This window comes from Asterias amurensis, chromosome 20 (genome assembly GCF_032118995.1).
Source record: "Asterias amurensis chromosome 20, ASM3211899v1".
Lineage (NCBI taxonomy): Eukaryota > Metazoa > Echinodermata > Asteroidea > Forcipulatida > Asteriidae > Asterias > Asterias amurensis.
The window spans coordinates 2,210,691-2,225,757 of NC_092667.1; the positions used below are offsets into that span (position 1 = coordinate 2,210,691).

At 38.2% G+C, this 15,067-nt stretch overlaps 1 protein-coding gene across 1 annotated transcript in view; it reads left to right on the forward strand.

Moving 5' to 3' along the window:
• Positions 1-15,067, forward strand: part of LOC139952681 (uncharacterized) — a 127,058-nt gene that overhangs the window by 25,020 nt on the left and 86,971 nt on the right. The window contains exons 6-11 of the mRNA XM_071951883.1: positions 7,612-7,744; positions 10,096-10,247; positions 11,113-11,191; positions 12,354-12,506; positions 13,891-13,904; positions 14,649-14,784. Coding sequence (XP_071807984.1) covers positions 7,612-7,744; positions 10,096-10,247; positions 11,113-11,191; positions 12,354-12,506; positions 13,891-13,904; positions 14,649-14,784 — 667 coding nt within the window. The remainder of the gene's footprint in view (positions 1-7,611; positions 7,745-10,095; positions 10,248-11,112; positions 11,192-12,353; positions 12,507-13,890; positions 13,905-14,648; positions 14,785-15,067) is intronic.

The window sequence follows — 15,067 nt, forward strand, 5'->3', positions numbered from 1 at the left end:
ATTACTTCTTTCTCGAAAACTACGTCACTTCAGAGGGAGCCGTTTCACACACTGTCTTATACTTCCAACAACTCTCCATGGTACTCGTCACCAAGTAAGGTTTAATGCAAATAATCATTTTGAGTAGTTACCAATAGTGTCCTCTCCCTTTAATATTATCAAGCTGGCCGCATAGTGTTTTTTTTTCATCGCCTTCCACCTCATGGACCCCAGTTCGAATCCCACCGTGGGCACTATGAGGATTGGGTTTTGAGTCCCTACTTGACTGCGTGGGTTTTCCTGTAGAAACAATTATCTGAGGTTTCCCTCCCACATCTAAAAAATTAACCTTTCTTCCTTGTCTTCTCCCCTATTGAGTATTGGCTAGTAAAGTGATTGAATTCGCTTATATCTGAGAGTCCTTGGCTTCACAATCAGTATTGAAAAAGTGAAATTGAAATCAAATTTGATTTGTACTATCATTTTAGCAATCTATAGCACATCATTCTGAAGGAGCGATGTCGATGATTTGAATTCAGGCCTTGCTTGAGGTGACAAAGTCCTTGAGCGAGACAATTGACTGTAATTATTTCTCAATCCCCCAGGGATTAATAAATGTAGCTAGGAGGCAGAGATTGTCGATGTGGCGGCCTGTGAAGTCTCTGCTTTAAAGCGAATATCCACTTTTTAATCGATATTTCTTTGTCTCTTTCCGTTATATAAACTTGGCATGCCTTATATAAGCTTGGCAACTATACTGTACATCGACAATTATGTGAGATAAGCCTAGTTCCTGGATTAATGGGGTGCCCAAATTCGACCAGCGTAAATGCGTGACGCGCGCCCACTTGTTTCACGATCATTCTTACATCATGTAGTGTTTCAGCTCCTTTTTTCAGGCATGCAACTCTTTTTTTTCTTCTTTTTTTTTCTTTCTTTTTTTCCCCCCGGATTTTTGTTGTTGTTAGCCTAATATATGCCTGGCAACAACAGTGTACAACTACAATCATGTAAAATAAGCCTAGTACATGCTAACAATGCACCTTAGAGCATAATAAACCTCAACATTTTCTAGGGTACCATTGTGGGTATCATGTCCCATGGCGTTTCGGCTGCCTCGCTCCCCACTTGCATTGTGCCTTTGAAAATTTCCCTCTTTTTTTTTCAACGGGCAGTTGCATGCCTGTTTTTTAATGGTACACTCACAGGCCTGCAATGTGGTGGCATACGCGTCGAAGTTAAAGTGGCAACTTCATGGTTATGGTTATTGATATTTCATTGACCTAAACATTCTATTGACCAAATGTAACTAAAGGTTAAAGGCACTGGACTGGACACCTTTGGTAATTGTCAAAGACCAGCTTTTTCACTTGTTGTATCCCAAAATTTGACTCAATTCAGACCTACCAAGTCTCACGCATTAGGCGTGAGACTCGCTCACACGCTCACACGCACAGCAACCATTTTCTCACGCATGCTTGATTTAGAGACCTCAAAATCTAATTCTGAGGTCTCAAAATCAAATTCAAGGAAAAATACTTCTTTCTCGAAAACTGCGTGACTTTAGAGGGAGCCGTTTCTCACAATGTTTTATACTATCAACCTCTCCCCATTACTCATTACCAAGTAAGTATTTTTGCTAATAATTATTATGAGTAATTACCAAAAGTGTCCACTGACTTTAAATTTGCATCGGGGATAAAGATGATCAGGGGTCGAAATTGCCACTAGCCCGCTAGCCCGGGACTACCAGATATACAGCCGGGCTACTGATATTTCCAGTTTGATAGCCCGACGGGCTAGTGGAAAAATATTGCAAAAATCATTATCACAAACAATAAAGAACTATGTTATTGGTGTATTGTAAAGTTTGAGCCGTGATGCGAGACATAATGTGTCTTTCGGGCTACCAAAATCTAATCAGGGCTACTAAAAATTATTGGTCACTAGCCCTGCTGACTACCATGGAAATACACTTAATTTCAACCCCTGATGATTAACTTTTGTTTACCCATACACCAGTGTGTGTTAGCACTTAGTACTCAGTATACGCAAGCAAAGTGATTTATTATTAGATTTGACGTAACAACTTTGTGTGAGTCCACCGTGCTAGAATTGAAATCCATTTAGTATTCTATTCAGCATCCATCTTTATTAGATTTACAAGATTTTCTTAACCTGTTCGACACAAAACACAATTTTTTTCTTTTGTCCTAAAAGTATGGGTGGGGTATAATTTGACTGTTGTAATATTTTTGACCAACATAATTGGCAAACGGAGAAGTGTAAGATTTTAACAAGTTAAGATTTTAACAATTAGGTACTGATTTTAGATATTTTATGAACATTACTACATAAATGGACAGCCTGTATGCTCTCAAATATTTGTAAAATACATAACAAGATATTTTTAAAATATTTAAAAATTATTATCATGATTTGTATGTATACATATTTTTTTCCAATATTTATATATTTATCTTTTTTAATTTTGTTTAATTATATATAATATGTATTTCATTAAATTCATTAATTTATACTTTTTTTCCTTTTTTTTGGTGTCTATTTATTTTATTATGATAGTAGACTTTATTTGTTTGCTTTTTATTTTATTTTCTTATTTCAATGGGGAGTTGTACATAGGTGAAAAGAAACCAAAAAAACATATTAATTGCACTGTATGCTCTCAAAGAAAATTATCAATTAGGACGGTTGACTTAACGGAACACTCGGTGTAAAAAAGGGAAAAAGCTTTCCCGTTTTTAATTTAACTTACATCTATTGGCATAACCCCAAATATACAATGAACACAACAGGAACTAAATAGATAAAACAGAGTAGGCTGTAGATAAAAGGTAGATGGGAAAGGCATCTAAGATGACATGGAAAGTGGAGACGTTTCCTTGTAAAGGAAATAGTATGTTAAGAAACAAGAAAGAAACAAACAATAGAACAAAGAGGATTGATTAAAGGCACTGCCTTCGATTTCACAAAACTCTTCCTAAACTTAAGACTAATCTTAGGACTTTGGACGAGTCCCAACCCTGTACTGTAGCATGCAGACCTTAAGATTAATCCTTAGTTAGGTTACTCGTCCTAACTCGAGATAAGACGAGTCCTAACTCTTTGTGAAATCGACCCCTGGGCCCTGGGGTGGATTTCACAAAGAGTTAGGACTAGTCTTATCTCGAGTTAGGACTAGTTACTCGTCCTAACTTAGGTCTATCCATGCAATTTGTATATCTCGTAGGACTAGTCCTAAGTTAGGACTAGTCCTAACTCTTTGTGAAATTGACCCCTGGACACCTTTGGTAATTGTCAAAGACCAGTATTCTCACTTGGTGTATCCCAACGTATGCATAAAATAACAAATCTGTGAAAATTTGGACTCAATTGGTCATCGAAGTTGCACAAGAATAATGAAAGAAAAAACACCCTTGTTGCACAAATTTATATGCTTTAAAGGCAGTGGACACTATTGGTAATTACTCAAAATAATTATCAGCATGAAACTTCACTTGGTAACGAGTAATGGGGAGTGGTTGATAGTATAAACATTGTGAGAAATGGCTCTTTCTGAAGTGACGTAATTTTCGAGAAAGAAGTAATTTTCCACGAATTTGATTTCGAGACCTCAAGTTTAGAATTTGAGGTCTCGAAATCAAGCATCTGAAAGCACACAACTTCGTATGACAAGGGTGTTTTTCTTTTCATAGTTATCTCGCAACTCGGACGAACGATCGAGCTCAAATTTTCACAGGTTTGTTATTTTATGCATATGTTGAGATACACCAAGTGAGAAGACTGGTCTTTGACAATTACCTATAGTGTCCACTGTCTTTAAGATGCTTAATGCAAGGATTCAGGCTTGAAGTCTTTTAATATTTGAGTGAGAAATGACCTCTTTCTTAAACACAACGTTACTTCAGAGGGAGTCGTTTTCTCACAATATCAACAGCTCTCCATTGCTCGTTACCGAATGAGTTTTTATGGTAACAATTATTTTGAGTAATTACCAAGATTTTAAAAAGACTTCAGGCCAATGTTTTTTTTTTTTTAATATTGAGAAAACTGGTTTGACAACTACCAAAGGTGTCCAGTGTCTTTAAACCAAGAAGAGAGTTGTAGGATTTGAAACTTTGCATGGTGGAAATACGATATAGAAAGGTTTGCGGTAACACCATGTAATGACTAGAAGAGATTTGGCTGTGCTTCATTTTATTGTTATAACTAGAATATTTTTTTGGTGGAAACATTTTTGAAGAACACCAGGCCGGATACTTCATGTATGGGGCAATGATGGTGATTGCCTCCGTGCCCCCTGGTCATTGCCTTGGTGCCCTTGAGATGCTCCAGTAGAAATTTAGAATTTCCTCATAGGGTGCTGTTTCCCAAGGAGAAAATGCCTTGGTGCCCTTGCCCTTTCAAAAACGAGACATATCATTTCATCAAGAATTTGCTTTGTTTTCTTTCTTTTTTGAAATGAGAAAAAAGTTATTTTAAGAGAATGGTTGAGTGGCGTTAAATGAAACTGCTACCTTGATGGTAATGACCAATGAGGCATATGAGACTCTGATAGGCAACCTTGATATACCGGCACTAATCAATGGCCACCATGCCGTTAATACAGCCAGCTACCAAACATGTATCGTCTCATTGATTGAGCGGTTATTTTGGTCCTGCTTGTTATCAACCCTTCATTACGTCCTAGTTGGTAATTTCCTTTTGCCCCACACTTTTATCCAACGTTTACGCACACACACAGCAGCAAATGATGCAACCGATTTGATGCATCGGTAAACATTTAACTTTCCATGAACTAAATTGCAATTTTTCATATCACAAAAACTTGTCACGTAGCTTGAAACTTATGAGAAACAGAAGGGCTGAAGAGCTGTGACCTTGGCCCAGTTTCATAAAGCTTGTCAGCACAAAAAGTTGCTAAGCATAGACAAATCCTGCTTAGCAGACACTGGTTACCAGCCAAAATTACAAAAAGTTTACAATGTTGCAACAAAACCAGACTTTCTGCTTCTTCTCACCCATACTCTCTTGATTTTCTTAGATAGAACAAAGAGCCAATCCAACACCTTTATTCCACGTACTGCATCTCTTGCGTAAAAAATTGCTCCCCACACGTTGCATGGTAAAGAAATTTGGTATGCAGAGTATTTTTCTGGTTAAAGGGAAGGTACACGTTTGGTTATTACTCAAATTAACTATTAGCTTAAAAACTGACTTGGTAATGAGCATTGGAGAGCTGTTGATGGTATCAAACATTGTGGGAAACGACTCCCTCTGAAATAACGTAGTTTTTAAGAAAGAGGTAATTTCTCACTAAAATAATAAAAGACTTCTAGCTAGAAGTCTTTTATTCTTATCTGAAAGCACACAAATTCGTCCAACAAGGGTGTATTTTCTTTCATCATTTTCTCGCAACTTCGATGACCGATTGAGCCCAAATTTTCACAGGCTTGTTATTTTATGGTTATGTTGAGATACACCAAGTGAGAATACTGGTCTTTGACAATTACCAAACGTGTACCTTCCCTTTAACAGCCATATAAATTGGTCCTTGAATGTCATATGTTTTACCTGTTGAAGTTTCAGCTTCATTAGTCTTCAAGTCTTCAAGAAGAAAAAAGGTGAAAATCACAGAGCAATGTTTTTATGAAAAATGATAAATCCGTTGTAAATGCTAAACTAATTTTTGTGAAATTGTTTACTCATTTCTCAAAAAAATACCAAACCTCAGCAAGTATTAATTCTTATGAAGCTTTCTACCATTTTTATCTTTAAACCATGCAGGTGTAATGTAAATCTGTGAACGTTTGTGTTTTGTGTCGTACAGAAAGAACCCAAACCCTTTAAAGCCAAGTAAATCCCAAAACAGTCAGAAAAATTGAGAAAGGATACTTTGTGACAAGGCCATACTCGCAGAGACTATTTTTATTCGGAGTAAATAAAGAGAGAAATTAAAAGTCACCCTGAAAGGCCTTTTCAATCTATGTCACGATCTACTCAACGGATTAGCGGCTGCCTTGATTGAATCATCGCCAGCAGTAAGGTTCACTCACGGCATTGACATCAATTCTTAGTCATGCTTACAATCAAATAACCTTGCTGTAAACAATAAGAGAATCGCAGCAAAGCCACGATCAATCGGGTAGAAATAAAAAAAGAACAAATGTACAGCGAGGCCTTTAGTGAAGAATGAATACACCTTGGAGTTCTTAGCGTCTTGGTCATAAATGATCTACACATATCATGAAAGTCTTGCCTTGGACTAAATTGGTTAGAATTTGAAGGGATCTCGGTACATCAGATGAAGAGAAGGCAGTTTAATCATCTGAGAGTCTTTTTTAATGGATGTTAAATTTGCATCGGGATGAAGAATATCATTTGGTTTTACCCTTACATGATTTGTGTAAGCACTGTATACTCATCGAACTTTCCCCAAGTTCTGTGAAGAAATGCAAATTTAATATCCATTAAATTTGTGCGGTACCCGCTGCTTAAATAAAGGATTTGAACCGCCTCTAGCTACTGGGCAATCTCGGTGGTCTAGTTGGTAAGACATCTGCGTAATTACAGTATTAAAGCCCGGTTCATACTTCCTGCGAAATGCGACACGAATGTTGACGTCACAAATTCGCAATGAATAATTCGCAGTCTGTTGCGAATATCACAGCGAGTTGTGACGTCAAATGCAAGTCAAATTGGCATCGCATTCGCATTCGCAGGAAGTATGAACCAGGCTTAACTGGATGCACTATTGGTAAATTCTCAAAATAATTATTAGCAAAAACAAATACCCTGGAAATATTGACTCTGTAAAGATTAAGCTTGGTTGAATTCTTCATGTCTTTGGATGTCCATATAGAGTTCAGCTTTTGCATGGCTCCCATTGCAAGTCCAACTCTTCGCTTGATGTCATTTTCACTGGTGGGGATTTCTGAAATCATCCCCCCCCCCAAGTAGATGAAGTTTTCGACTTGGTCCAAGGATTTACCATCTATCTGGATGTTAAGCTGGATCTTAACCCTGTTAAGGACTTGGAATATAAAGAGCTATAAAAAGTTGATGATTTCTCCGTTACCCAGATCTAAAAATGTTCATCTTGTATTGTCTCTCATTAATAATTCTCATTGTGTTAAAGGCACTGGACACCTTTTTTAATTGTCAAAGACTACACTTGGTGTAGCCGAACATGTGCATAAAATAACAAATCTGTGAAAATTTGGCAAACTGGACCAGACTGTTGTACCTTTTGACTATTGTACCATTGAGTACAAATATACCGATTTGTCTATACCCTCCACCCAGGTAGTAGTTAAAAAGCAGGACAGTTCTTTTCAGAACTGAGAAGTCTACCGAACATTCCAATAAATCCACTCCGCAGTAGTAGAATATAGAAAGACAGTTCTCTAAAGAACAAACTCTCCCTTGCAAATGCACAAATGTAGATACACACACGGTGTTACCGCAAACCAAATATACATGTATAACCTTATTGTACTTAGCATGATTTTTCTTGTGCTTAGCTACTTGTTTTGCTTGAGCAGCTCCATGAAATTGGGCCCTGGTTCCTAACCTTTGACCTCTCATTCTACTTTTTTCTTCTTTGACCAGGTTCGTTTGCAAGACATTCATACGGGAGATGAGATGGTATTTCCTTGTGGTCGATGGATGTCACGTGGTGAGGACGATGGTGAGATATGCCGTGAGCTACCTGCAATTGTAGATGGCAATCCTGTATACCCAGGTAGGTAAACGTAACTTCTTTAAAGGTACTGGACACTGCTGGTAGTTACCCGAAATAATTGCTAGCATAAAAACTTACTTGCAACGAGCAATGGAGAGCTGTTGATAGTGTAAAACATTGTGAGAAACAGCTCCCTCTGAAGTAACATAGTTTTTGAGAAAGAAGTAACTTCTCACTAAAATATTTGATTTGAATTTGAGACCTCAGCTGAGGTCTCGACTTCAAGCATAAGCACACAACTTATGCGACAAGGGTGTTTGTTTTTTCATTATTCTCTCGCAACTTTGATTTCGACGACCAATTGAGTTCAATAACTGGTTAATACGTTTTTACATGCAAAATAATTTTCGTCTCACTGGGAGTGAGACAAAAATGATTTTTGTGACTTGTTTTACTCATTTCTCAAAACCACAGCTCCTCAGCAGGTAATATTTTAAGAGAAGCTTTCTTCTAACATTATCTTCAAAATTATTAAGTTTAATGTCAATCTGTGGACATTATGTTTTGTAATACAAAAAGTACCCAAATCTTTAAAGCCATTGGACCCTTTCGGTAAACAGTGTTGTCCAGGCCCACACTTCGTGTATCACAACTTCTATATCAAAATAACAAACCTGTGAAAATTTAGGCTCAATCGGTCATCGGAGTCAGGAGAAAATAACAGGGAAAACACACCCTTGTATCCGCGCGTTTCGCCGTGTCATGACATGTGTTTAAAAAAAATCCGTTATTCTCGCTAACGAGAATTTATATTGTTTTACTGTTTTCTCAAAAAGTAAAGCATTTAATGGAATAATATTTCAAGAGAAGTCTTTCACCACTACCTTCTGTTAACCCTGTAAGTTATTTGTAAATCTGTGAACTTTTATTTATTTTTTTCCTGTACCGATGGCTTTAAACGAAATTATTTAGATTCTCATGAGTTCAAACTACAATTTACTAGTCGTACCATTCAATTATTCATTAATTCAAATTTTTTTTATTACAAAACCAACTCGCTGCGCAAAGCTGAATTATGTGGCATTACATCTTACATGTACAATGTAATCTTGAATACCACTATTTTTTGTGTACGGATTTTGTATACAGTGTACAAAACTTAATCATTATTCCTGTCTACAATCAGCGAGGCAGTAATTTGATTAAATTTGTCGCAGAAACATATGTTCTTGTTACTATTAATTTGATTGTGCTCTTAGATTATTCCCAATGGACTAATATGTACTTTTTCATGTTGAAAAAACCTGTACAAGTGTTACATTGTTGACAGCAGGGTCCAACTTCTAATAATAATGAATAATATTTAATAACAACAATAATAATAACAATAATATATTCATTTATTATTCATTTTAATTTATTCATTTGTTTTTTATGCGCAAGTTTTCATAAAGTCGTTAAACAGAAAATCACTGCTTGACAATGCAAATGTTATGTTATTTTGGCTGGTAACCTGTTTCTGCTAAGTGATACTATTCTGTGCTCCTACTATATATAAACAACTTTCTTTGTATACCCCAACAAACCAACTATTAAAGGCAGTGGACACTATTGGCAATCACTCAAAATAATTATTAGCATAAAACCTTTCTTGGTGACCAGTAATGGGGAGAGGTTGATAGTATAAAACATTGTGAGAAATGGCTCCCTCTGAAGCGCCATAGTTTTCGAGAGAGAAGTAGTTTTCCACGAATTTGATTTCGAGATCTCAAGTTTAGAACTTGAGGTCTTGAAATCAACTATCTAAACGCACACAACTTCGTGTGACAAGGCCGATTGAGCTCAAATTTTCACAGGTTTGTTATTTTATGCATATGTTGAGATACAACAAGTGAGAAGACTGGTCTTTGACAATTACCAATAGTGTCCACTGCCTTTAAAGGGTCTAGGTACTTTTGTAGGAAAAAAAACCCCACAATGTCCACAGGTTTACATTCAACTTTCACAGTTTGAAGATAATGATAGTAGAAAGCTTCCCTTGAAAATACTTGCTGAGTTGCTGTAGTTTTTGAGAAATGAGTAAAACAATGTCATGAATTTGGTCTCAGTGATCATGAGACGAAAACTATTTTAGCATGTAATTACTTATGTTCATGATATTTTTTTATAAACTCATTTCTCAAAACACCTCAGCACCTACTATTTTAAGGTTCGATTTCTGCTATCAGTATCTTCAAACGGTGTAAGTTTAATGTAAATCTGTGGACATTGTGTTTACCCAAACCCTTTAAAATCCACTTGTATGTACTTTTCACATTAATAGACTTGTTTTTGACATGGTCAGTACATTCTGTCAATGGCTACACATTCATGCACAGTCATGCATTTTATATTGATTTAATTTCATGCAGTATTGAATTACTACGTTGCCGTGGTAACTGGGAACTACTGGAATGCCGGTACATCGGCGGATGTGTACATCACGTTGTACGGTGAGAGAGGTGACACTGGGCCGAGATTGCTCTTCAAAACCAAGAGGGCAAAGAAGTTTGACAAAGGAAAGGTGAGCATAGTATACAAATATTGACTGCTTCGAGGGTTACATGTATGATTAAAACTATGATTCACGAGGTGCTCCCCATTTACAGGTACCATTTAAAACAAATAGAAAATAGTGCTGGGCGAATAGTGAAATTTTGTTATTCGGATACCGCTGGCCAACTATCCGAAATTAACCGGATATTTGAATGTTTTTTCGCCGCTAGAGGGCGCTATTTAAAAAAAAAAAATTAAAAAATATTTTTTTGCCGCTAGAGGGCGCTGTTCGTTTGTGAATGGGATGTTATGGGCGGATTGATATTAGTTTTAGACCAGTGTCACTCGGTTCATTCATAAAAATGACCGGATCTAATTTTAAGATGGCGACTTGCTTTTTCTTTTGATCGTGATTGACTCTACGTGAAGGAAAACTTTTGTAATCTTTGAACAAATTACGTCAGAAATGTCATCGTTTTAACTCTTCAAGGAGGTGAGCATAGTTAAATACTTAATATATGCTTTTTTATGCTGTTTTAATAGAAGTTTCATACGGATTCCGACAAAACAATTCATGTCAGTTGTCGACCGACGTCCGCGGATATTCGGATATTAAAGATTATCCGGTTTCTCGGTTGTAATCACAGAATTATCCGGTTTGTAAATAGGTATTCGCGCCCTATGCGGATATCCGGTTAAGAAAAAAAAGGCATTCGCGGTTACGGATAGGAAAACCTATTCGCCACTAACCGGATATTCGAATTATTCGCCCAGGCCTACTATATATAAAATTTAAAAATGACAATTAATTATGTAAATAAAGGCAAACTGATGGCCCCTCAGTATTCTTTATCACCTTGAGAATCTCTTAAATTTTTTTCTTTTCTTGATAGACGGATGTGTTTAATATCGAAGCTGTGTCTCTTGGACTACTACAGAAAGTTCTCATCGGTCATAACTCAACCCAACCAGGTATTGTATCATTCTAACAATGGGTGCATTCGATTATCTTACCCGGGTAGACCCCAGTCTGCCCCCGGTAGATTGGAATAGCTTTGACGTCATTCAAGGGGCTCACCCGTGTCAGCCCCCCAGTTCCCTGCTTGTGGAACGGGTCACTTGGGGCTGGCCCGAGGTGCATGACGTCACCATGAGGGGGCCAGTGTGATCGTTCAATTAGCTCTTGTCAGGGGCTCACCCGAATGAGCACCGGGGGGTCAACACAAGGAAGCTAATCGAACGCACCGAATGTTTAATGCTGTAGTATGGTGCTTCTCTCACCTAATAAGCCTAAGGATCTAAGAAGCCTTCACGGGTTACCAGTTGAACAGCGACTTGCATACAAAGTCCTTCTCATCACCTTCCCAGCATTAAAGGGTGCGTTCGTTTAGCTCCCCTGGGTCGACCCCGGTGCGTGGCGTTTTTTTTTACCAGGACGAACGTGGGTAATTATCTGCACACACTTGTCCTGGGAAAAAAACCCGCCACACACCGGGGTCAACCCAGGGAAGCTAAACGAACGCACCCAAAGTTCTCCTCACCTAAATTTATCGCTTCTCTCATCAACATTCATCAAGCCTTCCTCGCTTAGGCCTCTATTCTTCCAGTGATCTTTCTCTAGCTCTCCCGAAATCAAAAAGATCATGGGGGTGATTGAGCATTTACTTTCGCTGCCCCTCGCTTGTCACTTTAAGGAACTAACTTCCTAGACTGGGCCCCTGTCTTTATCTGCAAGGATAAAGACGGGTACCTGCTATTTAGATCCATTGGATACAATGATGTTGGATATGCGTGCACAGTGACATGAGCTTTCCATAGATGCCCAAACAGTACACTCCTGTCACGTCTGCCACAGAATTTGGCTGTGTATCTCTATGTGAAATGGATGAGGTCAAAGGTGAAAGTACACGCTGGTTTGGAGGCGGGTCTCTGGCGTTATTCACGAGCCTCGAAGTGTGACGTCGGATGTTCAGGCTACAAACTTCCCAACTCGGTGAAGACATGTGGGACTGCTGATAATTTCAAGACTTGAGCACCCCACGGGTGGATATGTTTGTGCGCATTATAAATGTCTTTATCATTATTATAAAATGTAATGTTTGAATTGTCCTTTTTTTTTCTTTCTTGTTCGTAGGTGATGGTTGGTATTTAGAGAAGGTCTTAGTGAAGGAACACAAGGGATCGAGTCAAGAGTCTGTATTTCCTTCTAACTGCTGGCTGGACGCTACTGAAGATGAGGACAGTAAAACAAGCTGTGAACTCTTCGTCAACAACAAATCCAAAAACTGTAAGCATTCAATGAGTATCTTTATTATGTCTTATTAACAAGTACCTTGGAAAGTTTACATACTCTTGATTGGTAAAAACTCAATCACGTGGGGATGTGTTTTTTTTATTTATTTTTTTATTTTATTTTTTTATGCAAGTCGCCTGACACACAAGGCCTGAAGGCCACTTCAAGGTGTGGGCTACAGTTATTTTTTTCCAGAGGCCGTTGCCACCTACTCCTAGGGCTGAAACAGGGTTACCCCTTTCACAGTCCATACGTTACAGTCCAATGCAGTCCAATGTTAACGAGTGATAAAAGACTGGCTCTGAAAATTCGAGAATACATAAAAACCAGCATACATTGTGTACAACTAGTGTGTTTGCTCTTTACGCTGATTCGCTAATACATGATTGCTTATTCAGCACTTCGCCCACAATGTTGTCTTCAAGACAATAGGTAAAAGAATGGCTTGAAGGGACACGGCGCCAACTCACCTGTTCTCTGACTCGAGGATGTTGCATACATGTAACTCATGCATAACTCCTGCGTAACTCCACTGCTGTTTCATGTTGTAACATATAATAATAATATTGTTAATAACTAGTTCTTTTAATATAGTGCAATTAACTCTTATCGTATCAATGCGCGTTACACTAGTGCCCTGTTCTCTGGGCCACTAACAATCCTATAATCTTTCTCAGCTCCCTGCGGAGTACACAGCCCGAGCTGCTGTGCGGAGGAAGAGAAGCAATTATAGTGAGCATCTTGCATTGAGCATCTTGCTCAAGAGTCATGATCGGGATTCACACTCCGATGCCTTAACCACCAGAACTTGAATGCAGCGCTCTAAACCACTCCACCATTGACCTTTTCGCAAATACCCATTGCGCAAGCGCTTACTGTTGAATGTGGTGCATGCTGGTCTAGCTAGTGATCAACGATCAAATTTGGCTCTATAATCTTTCTCAGCTCCCTGCGGAGTACACAGCCCGAGCTGCTGTGCGGAGGAAGAGAAGCAATTATAGTGAGCATCTTGCATTGAGCATCTTGCTCAAGAGTCATGATCGGGATTCACACTCCGATGCCTTAACCACCAGAACTTGAATGCAGCGCTCTAAACCACTCCACCATTGACCTTTTCGCAAATACCCATTGCGCAAGCGCTTACTGTTGAATGTGGTGCATGCTGGTCTAGCTAGTGATCAATGATCAAATTTGATTGCTAGCTAGACCAGCGTGCACCTCATTCCACACCTAACACGCATGTACCAAGTATTTGCAATAAGGTCCATGGCACAACTTTATTTTAATGTTCATGATTTAACATTGTTTCTGTATGTCCTTTTTGCTTTTCTTTCCTTTTATCTTGATTTGCATGCATCGGGTGATAATACTTAAACAGTGGAAAGAGAAATGGTAAGAAATCAACGTTACTAGGAAAGTTTGGCGAAAGCCTAATATTGGATATGGGTTATGCATCACTGCAATAACAATAATAAGAATAATAATAATATTAATATTAAATATTATAATAACAAAGGGAGGTAAACAAATGAACAAAAACTAATATAAAAACACTCAAACATTTAATTGCCAAGAAGACAACAGTGATACATGCCTTGTAAGGTAAAACAGAAAAATTTATAGTTAGCGGGAGAAAATGTTAAATGAACATGGCCCAGTTTTATAAAATTCTGCTTAGCAAATTTCGTGTTGTGGCTGGTAACTAATTGTTGCCAAGCAAACGTTTTTAGTGCTACATGTAAGTAAGTTTTTGTGCTTACGGCTTTATGAAACTTGGCTCGCTACTGTGTTCTCTATGACAACTCTGTATTTTAATTTTGCAATCTTTAATTTTGATATGCACAAATTTGCAATTAATACCATCAGGCCCAGTTTCATGGCTCTGCCTACCGTAAGCAAAGAATCAGCCCTTGCGTCATGCGTATTTCACAGGTTAGAGAGAAATTTGGGCACTTGACTAGGCATTCTCCGCTTACACAGCTAGCGCAGAAGTTCAGAGCTTGCAAGTAAGTGGAGAATGGTGATCGTAAGCGCAGAATTCGGCAGTAAGCAGAGTCGTGAAATTGGGCTCAGGTACATGTATAATACATTTATATCAGTATTTCATACTGAATTTGACAATATTTTCTGGTTCAGTGGGACCAAGAGAAATGGAAGTTTCTACCGGGCAATCAAATGGTCTTCATCAACAAAGGCTTGGGTAAAGCGATCCAGATCAAACCGGATGGGTCTATTGAGGCAACCGTCGACCCCTATACTAACAAGAAATCAGGTACGTATTGATTAGCAATACTTCAGAGAATCTAAAGGCTAATTGGCTGTGCTCCATGGTCATAATGGGTTGATGTGGCTGGCAGCCAAATGTGCCCTTGCATGCCTGCTTCTCGAACACGTTGTAGCCATGCCTTCGGAATTCAGCTCTGAGCTGCGAGTAAGGATGATTAGCCCCCCCAAATTACTATTATTATTACTATTATATAATTATGGATATCATCAGCATAATGAGGTACTAGGATAACAGGCAGGTATGCTTCGTTTTTGAAAGGGCAAGGGCA